The 15014-nt window shown below is 43.4% G+C and overlaps 1 protein-coding gene across 1 annotated transcript in view; it reads left to right on the top strand.

Moving 5' to 3' along the window:
* Positions 1–4682: 4682 nt before the first annotated feature.
* Positions 4683–15014, top strand: part of LOC8042137 — a 55925-nt gene continuing 45593 nt past the window's right edge. Inside the window, exons 1-2 of the mRNA XM_029977940.4 lie at positions 4683–4965; positions 5150–5192. Coding sequence (XP_029833800.3) covers positions 4774–4965; positions 5150–5192 — 235 coding nt within the window. The 5' untranslated portion in view covers positions 4683–4773. The remainder of the gene's footprint in view (positions 4966–5149; positions 5193–15014) is intronic.

Below are 15014 nucleotides of genomic sequence, written 5' to 3' on the forward strand. Positions count from 1 at the left end.
CTGGGTTCTTCACTTCGGGGATTGGACGTCGTCACGAGACAGGAAGCCTCCGGACGTGCGGCCTAAACCCCGCCTCGAACAGTTCTTGGCTTGCTCCTGTTTGCTGATTATGCAATAAGATGCGTTTAATTCTTGTCATTTTACACTTGTTTGATTGGGAAGCTTTTGTAGAAAGTTTTTGTGCACTGAACGATAACCTATATCAATACGTTGCAAGCCCAAGGGTGCCAGCGGAATATCAGATTTTGTTATCTGAGTTTCAAAACAACCAACTTAAAACCTTCTTACTCCCATAATCGAAAAAAAGGAAATGGTTAAGTCCAAGGCCTGTACAATATTGTGTTTATGCTTATGGAGGATTTTCTTTTAATTTTTAACAGAGCTTTGCATAATTAATTAAAAGTAGGTAGTAGATACGTGTATGTCGTCTGCACTGTACATCTGTAGATCTCGGCGGACCCTACATGGGTGAATAACCGTTGCAATATTTTGATTACTTAGCCGAATGTGGTAATTATATTTTTAGTGAGCGGTTTAATAGGCCATGTTGCAATTGCAGCTTTAAAGGGAGCCATTATTAAAGGCCAACCCTATCTAGAAAGTTCGCGAACAAACACCGGGCTTTGAGATATTCATCGCTGAAAACCGTTGTTTCTGTCCCCTCGTCACTAAAAGTCAACAGCGCGTCTTCGGTGGACTCGCCGGCGCCACACATCAAGACAGAGTCAATATTCTATGTATTATTTTCATAACGCGGTTTCTGAATCAAGCGAAGAAAGGCAAACTTTTACGATAAATTTCGCGAACCTCATTGCCTTTTCGCGAATTGTCGAAATTGTGCTTGCCTTTAATAATGACTCTTTTTAAAACTGCAATTGCACCATGGCCAATTAAGCCGTTAATAAACAAGTTAACTAACAGATTTTGGTTAATTATTAAACATTGCAAACGGTTATTCACCCATTTATGGTCCACCGAGCACTACAGATATAACGAAAGACGGCATCCACATATCTGCCACATCGTTTTTTTCTTTTTTTTTTTTGTAAAATATGTTAAGTTCTGTAAAGAATAAAACAAAAACAACCTGTATGTCTGCGTGAACCAGATAAGCCCCCTGTGGAACCATGGGTCTTTCCATAGAGGAGGCTATGGTCTTTCCCTTCGAATACCCAGCTCAGGCGAGACTCACCGGGTTGTCAGAGAGCAGCTGTCGGTTAAATGTATTGTTATGAGCGTGTGGGTTTCAAGTGGTTTACCCTCAAGAGGATAACACCATGTTTGTGCTGCACATTGTAACCATTGTTTCAATGCCGTGCTGTAAACTAATATAACTTTTTCCTTGCCTGATCTACGTGTGCTCATGTTTTCTGCTCAAAATGATGAGAGATAGCTGCTTGTTTTCTTTGAACAAGCAGCTATTTCACATCATTTCACATCACAAGCAGCTATTTCACATCAACTGGTTCCACACAGTGGAACCAGTTGCCATCCTCCATCGTCAGCACCCCTGATGGAACAGTGTTTTACGATAATCTACTAGCCCATTATCTATAATTTCTCATGTTCTTGTTTATACAGGGTGTCACAAAAGAAAATTTACACGGTCTTTTTTACCGCAAAAATAAACTAGGCATTGCCGAACGTTCATTCTCCGCCCAAAGCTAGCGCTAGAGGTCACAAGTTCCAGATGCCAAAATTTCAGACTGATCCGATAACTTAATCAAAAATTATGTGATTTTCTGAAAATTTCAATGGGAAAATGGAGCCCATTTTTGCCAGTTTTCGGTTTCTGGTGCCATAGAGCCCCATGTGTTTGAAAACTCCGTCGGCCGCCATTTTCCCATTGAAATTTTCAGAAAATCACTTATAACTTTTGATTAAGTTATCGGATCGGGCTGAAGCTTTGGCATCTGGTTGTAACCTCTAGCGCTACCTTTGGACGGAGAATGAGCGTTCGGCGATGCGTAGTTTATTTTTGCGGTAAAAAAGACCGTGTAAATTTTCTTTTGTGACACCCTGTAATTACTGTTATTATTCTACTACTGCGTCTGCTATTGCATTCTTCGTTCTACTGCCCCCCCCCCCCCTTATGTAATGCCCTAACCGGGCCCTTAAGGTGAAAATAAATTAAATGAAATAAATGAAATGAAATTAATCTTATAAAGCATTACTTGTTCATCCCACGTTGTCTCAGTTTGTGGACTTAAGTTCAATGTTCAAACGCGTGATAAAAATTGTCACGGCTTATAAGCCATTTCTTACAAGTGAACGTCGGGTGGTCCTCGGATGGTCGTGGCAGCCACGAAGAAATAAAAGACTCTCACCCCTCTGTGACTGTCGCTTGGCTGGTTCGTCGCCTAAATGAACACAAGAATGATACTAGTCAAGTGAAGTGAGCTGATTAAGGTCAAGAAAAAGAAGGCGGACAGAAAAGAAGACAGAGAAGTTAATCTTGGGTGTTAAAAACATACTAAAACAATCTCGGACTTACCATTCGACAAACCGAAAGTCATTCTACGCTGAAACAACTTGCAATCCGCTTATTTAAAGTCGTAATTGTTTTGTTTTTTTTATCTAAAGGAAGGGTAATGTAGCTTGTACCGTCCAATACATTGAAGCATCATGCTGCTAACGATCGTGCCGCAGCGTAATTGATGCCGCGGTACGACCGCTGGCAGGTCGTAGCTGTTTCAGAAATCCTATGTGCACTCCACCAAAGCGGCACCAAAGATTCCTATTTTCGCGCGTGCAGCCGCGCGTGCGCACACCTTCTGGATAACGCGCCGGTGTCGACACCTGTCGCGATCAATACAACGCGCTTCAGGCGAGCCCCTCCCTATGGCCCCTGCGGTCCCAACAGATCAGTGGTCCCAACCACTGATCTCAATGACAATTGCTGGATCGCGCTTGCCGCTCCCGCAAGTGAAGCCACCGGGCGTCACTCGCTTGGGATACGATTTGCCGTTTTTGCTAGCCTTTGCTGCGGTTTTCCAGCGTGCTGACGACACGTTTTCTACTCGTTCGTCGTCATTCGCCGAAGAAGTTTTTTGAAGACTCTGTGTATTGTTGAGACTTTCCGTTGTGAACACGTGGAAAATTTTACGAAAGTGCAGTGTCGCAGGAAAAAGGCACAACGCGTCGAAAGGAAGGGCTGGCGGCGTGTTCAAAGCATCCTTGGCACGCCGAAGTGCCGTGTCTCTGTGCCTTCGCGCGCTTGGATACCGACCAAGAACCGACGCCGTGTGAATGTGTTTAGCGAGTGCAATGCGCGTGAAGCCGTATCAAAAGGTACAACTCGTCGAAAACGTGTCGCCGGTGTCGCGGCGTGATCAAAGCTTCCTTGGCACGCTGAGTGATGCATCTTTGTGCCTTCGCACGCTTGGATACCGGTCAAGAATTGACGCCGCGCCAAAGTTCTGAACGTGTGTCGCGCGTAGATGCCTTTAGATCATTTATATATATCGGCCACGGAGTTCTGGATCGTCCAGCTGTTCCGGTGAGTTGCTATCAATCAAAGAGGGAGATCTGTACGTATTCTTATGTTCTATATTAACCATGGCTATGTCCCAAATCTACTCTAATAGATTCCGTGGGAGCACGAATAGGGCAACGTTGTACGTGGAGCCAGGGGGGTTTTCGAAAGCAAAAGTACAAGACGGCGAGAATGAAAATCTTTGAAGCGCGGCCGATATGGTCGTGTGCAATCTGTTGACCAATTACAATTAGGCGAGTCGCGTAGGTTGATAATAAGCCAGCACTGATCAGTGATGAGGAGCTGTTGTGCACGGTATTGTGTAAATCGTCTAAGGACGAAAAAAAGACGTACCTTCTCCCCATCCTCCGTCGCTAGTGGACGCTGGATTAAGCTTGTTCCTAAACCGCGAGGGGAAAAGACGCTGATCCAGAGGCACGAACAGCTTCACGCACATTGCACTCGCTGAACACATACACACGGCGTCGGTTCTTGGTCGGTATCCAAGCGTGCGAAGGCACAGAGACACGGCACTTCGGCGTGCCAAGGATGCTTTGAACACGCCGCCAGCCCTTCCTTTCGACGCGTTGTTCCTTTTTCCTGCGACACTGCACTTTCGTAAAATTTTCCACGTGTTCACAACGGAAAGTCTCAACAATACACAGAGTCTTCAAAAAACTTCTTCGGCGAATGACGACGAACGAGTAGAAAACGTGTCGTCAGCACGCTGGAAAACCGCAGCAAAGGCTAGCAAAAACGGCAAATCGTATCCCAAGCGAGTGAAGCCCGGTGGCTTCACTTGCGCTGCAGCGAACAAGCGGGGAAGCGCGATCCAGCAATTGTCATTGAGATCAGTGGTCCCAACACTACCCAAGTATTCTAGTACACTGTAATTTCGCCGCACAGAACTTCGACAAATTTCGATACTCTCGTTTTTGCTCTCGTCAGTGAAATCACATCCAGTGGCCCCACTCAAGGCCCCTTGCGGTAATCGTGCATACACAGCGCCCCTCAAGCCGGATGGCGACAACTGAAGGTGTAAACAAGAAAAAAAAACGAGGTTAAACAGAATTGCAATAAAATTAATTGAGTATGTCAAGGGCATTATTTAAAAAAAAAATAAGCCCAGTTATAATAATGAACCAATGTGGAAAGCAAAATTGAGCAGTGGTCACGTGGTTACAGTTGTTGTGCGGAGGTACGGACAGTACGGAGTGACGGAGTCCGGAGTCTTGCTGGTCTTGCTCACTGTGGTCCAAGCTGAAGTCCGAGACTGTTATCAGATGTAACGGTTATTTATGGCTTCTTTGGACTCGAGACGCTCGCGCGGAAGCTTCGTGAACACCGGGAAAATGACCTGCTTTTGGGCAGGCGTTTCACTACTGTTCTTAACTTTCATCGGAATCTCGGAAACTCGTATCTCCCCCCCGTATAACATAACGTTTTGTAATAAGAGCATAGAATTTCCCCAGACGGACTGTTCATTTATGGTAAGTGGTCCACTGTTCGGTACTGTCTCGATATGTTGGCGAAACGTTGCACGATCTGATGGCTTGTCAAGTTCCTAGTTACAATCTCGGGAACGAGATTCGTTGTGACGACCCCGACGTTGCGTCTGTAACTCGCCGATCTCCACTGGTTACATGACTCACCCTTTTGTTACATCTTTCGCAGCTCGGAGCTCCTCCCGGTTCCTGTGTTATTCACCACACCAACAGTAAGTAGCAATCTCTAACACTGCCTGCCTGCTGAAATGTGGCACGAAAAATTTTTTTGAAAAAAAGAGCGTGTAATTAATGCTCTTTTGACAATTAAAGTATGCACAACCAACCTTTTTTCCCAGATAGAGGCATTGCGCTAGCACTCGAGCTACTGAACACCCTAGACGGCTCGCGCTCGATCATGCCGCGCTCACGCGCAACTTGTACCAAAACATCCCACGCAGGCGATTTCTGAAGCATCCAGTATCTCTGCCTCGTGAAATCACTGCCTTTTACCCTGGTTCATGCTGGAGTAAAATATCCCCCTTTTTATATCCTAAAAAAAAATGGAGTACACTAAAGAAGCATTCCTCAGCATTGTGCATTATTGCAAAGCAAGTTAAAAAAAAATTCCAGGAAATTTAGTAAAATTAAGAATAACATTTATTTTGACTCAGAAGGGCCACAGTGCCTCAGAGGCGAGTAGCTCATATCACGGGGCTTTGAGGCAAGGTATCTAGTAACATACTACAATGAATATGTACAAATGGCAAACTTGTAGGAGCATGGAAATTCATGGCTTGCGCAAACGTCGCAACAGCGCCCAGTGTAAAAGACCTTTCTGCTGTGCACATACTTTCTGCAGCGTATATTTTGTACCACCAAATTTATTTCCCTCAACAAGAACAGGTGGAATTTCAACCATTGATACGGTGCAATATTATTACATGCAAGCCATGTGACACTGTGCTATTCAGATTGAATAGCACAGTGTCATTCCTAGCTTCAACACTGCAGAGAAGGTTGGTAAATGACTTGGCTTTTCCTTGCTTTGTGAGGGACAATAAGGATTCAGCACTATTTGATTCACACCACAGTTTTCACACCCCTAAAAATACAGGCGGTGCATGATGTTGCCCTACTGTCTTCGCGTCAATGGGGGTGGCAAAGCATGAAAGTATGCACGCTGAGTTCTGTGTCGATTTGCGCTTGCACTTTGCTTCGGGCCTTGCCTGTTATCTTCCTGGCCTTTACTTTCTGTCCCAATAGCCCACTTCCCAAGGCAAGGAGATAATAGGATCAACATTAATAATTGTCCGTGGGCACTGCATACATGTCTGTCACAGCCCTTATCGATAGGCAGCACAGCTCAGCAGAGTCTAAAATGGTGCATGACAGGTCTTTCATGCAACGAATCCTTAAAGCTGCCATGAAACAATATTGCATTTGAATATGCATGTTACACTAGCACATACGGACACAACTACAACACAAGCATACTCACACACAATGCTACTGAATCAGAAGCTTCTTTATTGTTGCATAATCTGGAGGATTGAGTCAGACCATTTCTTGCTGTCTCTTCATAAATCTTGCTGATGAAGCCGTGGAGGTCACATTCTTATTTATTTTTATTTATCCAATACCCGCAGCGCCTTTCGGCTTTGGGGGGGTCGGTTACATACGCCAAACATTACTTGAATACACACAAGCACGCTTTTTGTGAAGTACAGTTGGGTTAAATGACGGCAAGAGTACTTATATACATGGAAGCAAATCCCAACCTTGCGACACACAGCATCACTGTATATCAACAAATAACAACGGGATAGTTTATGTACATCAAAGCAGATCTTGAATCTGTGACACACATTACATAACTTTTATTTTAGCAACTTGACTGATTCCAGGGCAGAATAAGAGGCATCGTTTGACAAAATTGATACTACGGCAGAAGGTAACCAGTTCCATTGGCAAATTGTTTTCGGAAAGAAAGCACTACTAAAACTGTAGTCCTACATCTGTACTCACGAACCATATAAACGTGATCCAGTCGGGCAGATTGATAACTTGGCGAAAAAAGATAGGGGTCTTGTGGGATTTCGGTTTGGGAATGATATATGCTGTGAAAAAACTTCAATTGAAGCTTTGCTCTACGGTATTCGAGTGTATCCCATTATAGGGTCTGTTTTGCATGTGATGCACTAAAATCTATCTTTTACTGACCTCCCCTATACATAGCGGGCCACAAAGTTTTGCACTCTTTCTAGTTTATCTCTATCGGTGATAGTCGGCGGGTCCCACACAGTGCAGGCATATTCTAAAATAGATAACACATTTGTTTTATACAACAGCTCCCGGGTGACTTGAGGAAAGTTGCGCATATTTCTGCAAAGAAAACCCAAAGATTTTGAAGCCTTTGCCACAGTATAATCGACATGTCGACTCCAATGTAATGAAAATGTAAAGAAAATGCCTAAATATTTAAACTCAGAAACCACTTTTAGATTAATATTGTTTATTTCATAACGGAATTCGCTCACTGTTTTTCTTCTGGAAAATATCATGCATGCAGTTTTATCCAAATTAAGATTCATCCACCATTTTTCACCAAGTTTGTATTGCATTAAAGCTTTTTGAAGGATAAGACTATCAAATTTACAATTAACTTTTCTATGTAATAAGCAATCGTCTGCAAACATTCGCATACATGATGTAACGGACTCCGAGATATCATTGATATAAAGTAAGAAGAGTAAAGGCCCCAAAACCGACCCTTGCGGAACCCCGGATGCTACATCAGAAATACTCGATTTTGTGCTATTTACCATCACGTACCATCTTGCGCGTAGGTGTTTGGAAACCCAGGAGGTAACACAAGGGTTGATATTATAAAGCCACAATTTTTCAACTAATAACACGTGAGGTACCACATCAAAAGGTTTTTTGAAATTCAAGAAAATACACTCGACTGTTGAATGGCTATCCAGCGCTTCAGCTATATTGTGAGAAAATTCCGTTAATTGTGTGACGCAGGACAACCCCTTTCGAAAGCCATGCCGTTTCTGATTAAACAAAGAAGGAATATGCATGTGTTTGGAAATAGACATGTACAGGATGTGTTCAAGAATTTTACAGCAAAGGGACGTTTAGGAAATGGGACACAAATTTGAGACACTGTTGCGAAGCTCAGATTTATAGTTGGGATTACAGACGCTATCTTCCAATCATCAGGGAGCGAGCAATAATTTAGTGACTTTGTAAATGGTAATTTTAAATATGGGGACATTGATCGTAAGCAGGATTTCAGTAAAGCAGTTGGTATACAGCCAGGGCCAGCAGCCTTTGAAGCGCTTAAGCCCTCCAATAAAACTTCTATCCTAAGAGCATCAAAGAAGATATCTTCCATGAGCGATACATCCGCCAGAGCGAGGTCATCTGCAGTGTTGTTATTTATAACAGGTAAGGAAAATACAGACCTAAAGCAAGTGTTAAAACATTCAGCTTTGTCACCAGCATCAGTGACCATATCGTCACATTTCACGAGGGCAGGAGTAGATACATTATCTTTTTTATTCCTCTTTATGTATTTCCAAAGTTATTTAGGATTTTCTTTAACTTTAGTTTGGAATGTCTCGAAGAAAACTGAGTTTGCTTGTTCTATTTTCGTTTTTAGATTACTGGTTATCGTTTTTAGTTTGATGATATTTTCAAGCAACGGGTTGTTCTTATAGGCCCATTAAATTCTTTGTTTTCTTTGGGTCAAGTTTCGTAGTTGTTTTGTAAACAAAGGTTTGCTATTATTACGCCTCAGTTAAAATCCAAGAGGGAACAAAGCGGTCTTGCAATTCCAAAGCTTTTGTCTTAAATAGTGTCCATAATTCAGCTATAGAACATGATTCAGCAAACGTTTAAAAAACAACAAAATAAGCATCTAGTTCAGCATTTATTGCGGTAATATTAGCTTTACTGTAATTAAAAGTATGTCAATTGCTTTCATTCTACATTTTTATGTGATCCAATATTTCACAAAGGACAGCGTTGTGATTGCTGATTCCCGGAATTACTAATGTAGTTTGCACCAAATCCGGTTTGTTTGTGAGGAAAAGGTCTAATATGTGGTACTCTCGAGTAGGCTCTAGCGCTGTTTGAGTCAATGAAAACAAGTTGATAAAATCATACATTACTGCAGTGAGCCTACGAGTTACTCCAAAGTGTGTGCTTGGTTGGTGCCAGTTAAGATCGGGCAAATTAAAATCACCAGCTATAGCAATGCTACCAGATTTAATCGTTTCGGCTGCGGCTGTGAACTCGGCTAGTACATCGGCTGAGTGAGTGAGTGAGTGATTTATTTGCACTTAAATTGGTGCGCACACGGCGGCGTGCCAGGCAAAGCAGATAGGCAAAAACCCTTACGCCTGTGCGTCTGCCAGCCTGCCGCCATGTGCGTTGGGAGTTATAGCACTACCCAGCTTTAGAAGCGTTAAAATTATGATGGAAGTGATGATGGAGGTGGTGGTGATGACGATGGCGATGGTGATGATTATGATTCAAGAGGAAGAGGGGGTGAGGGAGTGAAGATCATGATGGCAGCAGACGCGAAGGCATTAGTCTAGCGAATACCTTGCAAAGTTCCCGGGATTCATCGTGTGATGTGGGCAGAGGGCTACGAGAAGCTAATGGTATGGTCAAAAAGTCTCTAATGGCGGTAGGCAGCAGGGATTCGGTGTGACGAACAGTCCTGCCTCGAAGAAGTTCGGGCTGACCTGATCTTCTACCGAGACGTACAGCTGCCGATAAGCGAGTCCCCGAAAGAGATCCGTCAAGCAATCGGCACAGCACGCAAACTCGAGAAATCCGCCGTCTCTGATCGAGGGGCCGCCAACCAAGGGTTCTGAGCCGTGTGTGGTGCGGCACGTTGGTCGTGCCAGGGGACCAGGCACAGATTTTGCGGGTTTTGCGGCGCCGCACACTCTCCAGTCTCTCGATTAGGTGTTGTTGAGGGGGAGACCAAACTGCAGAGCAGTATTCCAATGAAGGCAGGACTAAGGATGTATACAGTGCCTGCAGGACCGCCGGCCTACCTGGCCTTGCGACGCGGGTGATGAAGCCAAGCGTCCTGCGGGACTTCGCGATAACGCCGGCAAGAGGTGCGGAAAAATTCAAGTTTTGAGAAAACGTGACACCCAAGATGGACAGGTGGTCTGATGCGGGTAATGGAGTGGTAATGGAGTGTATATACAGGGCTTGTCGGTTTTTTGCAGTTTGAGAAACGTATCCCGGAACTCTTTGATGCGCTCAGGCTTAGGTGTTGTCTCGAGATCCATCTCTCTATATCTTCTAGATAGCTTTGCAAGTGACATGCGTCAGACTGGGACGAAATTGTCGTCGCAATCAATGTATCGTCTGCGTATTGCACTAAAATACACTTGTCGTTGCGTGGCATGTCTTGCTGGTGGGTGGTAAACTTGCTGGCGGGTAGTAAAAAGAACAAACTGCCAAGTCTTAGCGTACACCATACAGCTTCGCATGATCCTAGTTCAACCTCAATCTTGCTCGAAGAAATCCTTTGGTCCACTAAAATAAACACACCACCACCATGACTATTTCTGTCTTTTCTGTAGCATGTAAGATTATCGGGAAATACCTCATGGTCTGTTACGTCATCAGTTAGCCAAGATTCTGTGCCTATAACAACCGACGGTTGAACTGTATTCACGAGAGAAGAAAAATCATCACTTTATTTTTGATGCTACGACAGATATTAACAAGGAATGAGATTGTAGTGGGTGAGTCAGCATACAGTCACTTAAACCGCACTACCTGATTAATCTTATCATCATAAATGTATTTGGTATCATTCAGATAAAGAATGTGGTGCCTAAGGTTAACCCGCTTATCGTTATCTTTGCGACTTTTGGCAAACTCCCATAGATAACGTCTTTTTCTATGTATCTCTTCAGAGAAATCTTTTCTGATACACCGATGGCCAGAATCTTTCAACTTCTTTTGCATTTCCCAGGATTAACTGTTTTTCCTTAAACAACGAAAAATTTGCAATCAAAGGTCATGTTTTGTCTGGACTAAATTTCCCAATCCTATGAGCTCTTTCAGTGGTTGTAGGCTTAATATCAAGCTTTGTTTCACATAGTCCTTTAACTAATTGTTCCAACACCGCCCATGATTCATTTGCTTTTTCATCTTTAATTAAATAAAACACAAGATTACATCTGCTACAATTTTCAAGATTATCAACCTTTGACACAACGGACTGCATTGCACGCTGTTGGCTGTCGCAGCTATTCCTACACTCTGTCACGGCCGCCTCAATCTTCGTAAGTGTTGCAACCTGAGTTTCCAAGGATAAAATATGTGTTTTTAAATCTTCAAGGGTGGCCCCTTGTGCTAGTTGTTTTGTTTCAATGTTATTTAATTGGGCCTTAATCTCCAGTTGCCCGTCCAAAATCATCTGCAGAGTCGGCTCATTAACAGGACCTGGGTTTAATTCAATGTCGCCACCCAATAGAAGCAATGAAAAATAAAACGCAAGCCGCCGAAACAAGAAAAAGCGATGACATGTATGGCACTTCACAAGCGAATGAGACTTTACACAGTTATACAGCACTGGGGGTGGAAGTGGCAAGATAAAGACAGCAAACCTTTTACAAGCAAACAATTCACTAACCTGCGTGAGCAGCAGAAATTGCATGAGCGACAGTAACATGGTCATGCCGGCTCCATGCCCCAGTTGGACACTGGCAGTTGCCGCCTTTTGTAGCCTGTAGTTTACCTCGAAACTGTCGGTGCTGTTGCACTGTTCGTAGGCCGGTTAGGGACATTGGCCAAAGTCAGCCGCGGCGCACGTCGGAAACCGATGCTTGCGGTCGCACTTGGGTAGCCTGTCGCCTGGTGCACATACTTGGGACTCAGTGCCGTCGTCTTCGATAAGTAGCTGCCGTGGTGCCGCACCACACAAGACTTGAAAGGATTGAGTGCCGTCGTCTTTGATAAGCAGCTTCCGTGATGCAACACCGCACAAAACCTGCATGAGTAGCAGAAATTGTGTGAGCGACAGTGACATGGTCGTGCCGGCTCCACCGCCCAGTTGGACACTGGCAGTTGCCGCCTTTTGTAGCCCGTAGTTCACCTCGAAACCGTCGGTGCTGTGCCAGTATTCGTAGGCCGGTAAGGGACATCGGTCAAAATTAGCAGCGGCGCTCGTTGGAAACCAATGCTCGCGGTCGCACTTGGGTACCCTTTCGCCTGGTGTACATACTTGGGATTCAGTGCCGTCGTCTTTGATAAGTAGCTGCCATGATGCAGCACCACACAAGACTTGAAAGGATTGAGTGCCGTTGTCTTCGATAAGCAGCTTCCGTGATGCAGCACCGCACGAAACCTGCGTGAGTAGCAAAAATTGCGTGAGAAACAGTGACATAATTGTGCCGGCTCTACGTGACATAGCTGGCTCCATGTGACATAGCTGCGGGGATCACTCCACGGTGACGGACTTCCAGGGGTGGAAGTGTTGTGCCTTTGTGCTCCAATCCACTTTTGCTGCACCATCCTCTCCTAAGCTGAAATGCTGTGCCAAAACTGACAGAAAAAGATTTTTTTTTTCATCTTTTTTTTAATTTTCTAAATTTCTTTGAGCACTCTTGTTTATTGACTACAGTGGTTTACCGAATTGTGGTTGTTCAGATAATTATGAAGCAATGTTATAAACCCACCATACCGATGTGCAGTGCTTACAGTCTCCAGCTGGTGGTATGGGCTCTCTGCTCTAGTTGCCTGTGGGGAGTTAGTGGAACATATTTTGACAATAACATGCACATGCATCCAAATGCTAACACAGCGTTCGGCTCTGTAGCATTTGGCTGACACAGCCGAACGCTGCATCGAGAACGCGCCCAAATAATTCATGTTGTACCCGCGGGTTTAGTTCTCAACTTCACCGCTAGGGGCACGACCGTTGAATTTACTCCCCCAAGGGGTCTCCGACCCCTCGTCGAAGTCTGTGGGGAGTCTGAGATCCCCCGAGACCTGCCTGACCTTTAGCACCGCCGATGTGATCATCTCAGCATCAAAGCAGGTGATTCTCGTTTGATGAAAAGGGGTGCTAAGTGCCTATTTATTTATTTATTCCGGACCTAGTAATTAGACACAGCGTTCCGTGTTTCATTTCATGGTATTGTGTTCATGAGCCGTCAAGCGCCAGCAGCACGAGGGGAAAAGTAGATGCTTTTATTGTTGTTCAGAAATATACTGGACTTGGACAAATGTGAGCAGCACGCAATAAAAGTGTGTTTATTTCCATTGCCCGTGCCAGCGCCTTCGAAGCACTTGTTTAGGCACGTTGCTTTGTGCCATAAGTGACACAGCTCGGCTAACAACGGCGTGTAGGTGCTGATCTCCAAAAATGGAACATGCATAGGTGGCTTTCATGAGGTTAAACAAACATTTGTGTATTTAGGGTGTTTACCTTTGCTGAGACTGCTGCCGAAGCTCTTCATTCTTGTCGTAAACATCAATAAAAGCGATGATTGGTTGTCTCATCTGTAAACTTTCTTGTAAATGACGTACAAGGAAAATGCACGCTCTGGCCATCAAACAGCAAGAGGACAAGATGAACAGTGGGAATGTCCTGCTGAACAACGTAAACTCTTAACTCTTGTGCTAGAATGTGGTCTTACTTGCCAGTTTTGTGGTCTTACTTGCTAGTTTTGTCAGTCACATATTTTTTTTTATCAAACCCTTAAGCAAGCGTTTATTTTAGTGAATCATGCTTCTTCTAGTATGGGCTTAAGCAGCTTATGTAGGAGCAGGAGTGATATTATGAAGTTTTTAATATTTTGCATTTGTACTGTTATCATTATGTCGTATGCAGTCTGCCTTTAATATATTATATGCGATTGTGACAGATATTTTTCTTTATTTTGTTCGTTTTAAGTCAGCCTTGCAAAAGTGTATTTTATTCAACCAAGAGTTATTGTAAGGTTGTATTTGCTCTGCAAACTCATATTTGTGTCCTTACAAATGTCTGTGTAATTTTGTGCATGTTAGTATTTTAAATAGTGTTGCTGTAAACACGAACAGACTGTGCACCACACAAAAGGCGTTACAGCTGTTTGTGGGCACTAAAGAAAATAGAACAATAATAATAATAATAATATCATTATTATTATTATTATTATAGTGTTGCTGTAAACACGAACTGACAGTGCACCACACAAAAGGTGTTACAGCTGTTTGTGGGCGCTAAAGAAAAATAGAGCATTATTATTATTATTACCATCATCATCATCATCATCATCATCATCAGATAGAGTAGGATCATACTTTGTTAACTTCGGTATTGGAATTCATTTATATTTGCTAAACAGAGACTCTGAACATTTGTATTTTCTGTTGATGAAAAGTAGTCAGTAAGCTTTGGGCTTTATTTCAAACCGTACTATTGCATCTTTAAATGTTTTCGTTTTCAGTTGACTTATAAAACTTGCAATTCTGGTTGTTAAATAGGCACAACATTTTGTTTTTAAGAGGCATAAGTTGTGCTTCTTTTTTCACTATGACGATGAGCGGCGAACCTTCAAGATTGCTCGTGCAGCTTGACCCTGATCGAACTGCTGGTCCACAATGATTGTTCTTACTAACCTGACCTGTAAATATCTAAATAGCCTTCAACTTAATTAAATGTACATAACACATCATCATTTTTTAAGTTTGTGTAACATAGCCAGATTGAAAGAAGATTCCTTTCAAAATACTAATATTTCAAAGAGGATGTGGTAGGACAAGTGGTAATGAGAAAGGCATCTTGATATTAGATCCTTGCCATTAATCTGCAATGGGCATTTGTGTTGTATGTTTGCCTTCTTTTCAAGACTACTGTGTGCAGTCTATGCACATTCAGAAGCTGACGTTCTACACCGTGCGGACTATCTAAATGTGCGGACTATACAAGGATTTGTTTTCTAATAACTCGTCGTCAGTGCAGCTGGCGCTGAGTGCAGTTCTCAAAATCAAGCTGTTTCATACTAGCCATTAGTCAGCGA

This window comes from Ixodes scapularis, unplaced genomic scaffold, assembly GCF_016920785.2.
Source record: "Ixodes scapularis isolate PalLabHiFi unplaced genomic scaffold, ASM1692078v2 PGA_scaffold0__279_contigs__length_252992795, whole genome shotgun sequence".
In the NCBI taxonomy this organism is placed as follows: Eukaryota; Metazoa; Arthropoda; class Arachnida; order Ixodida; family Ixodidae; genus Ixodes; species Ixodes scapularis.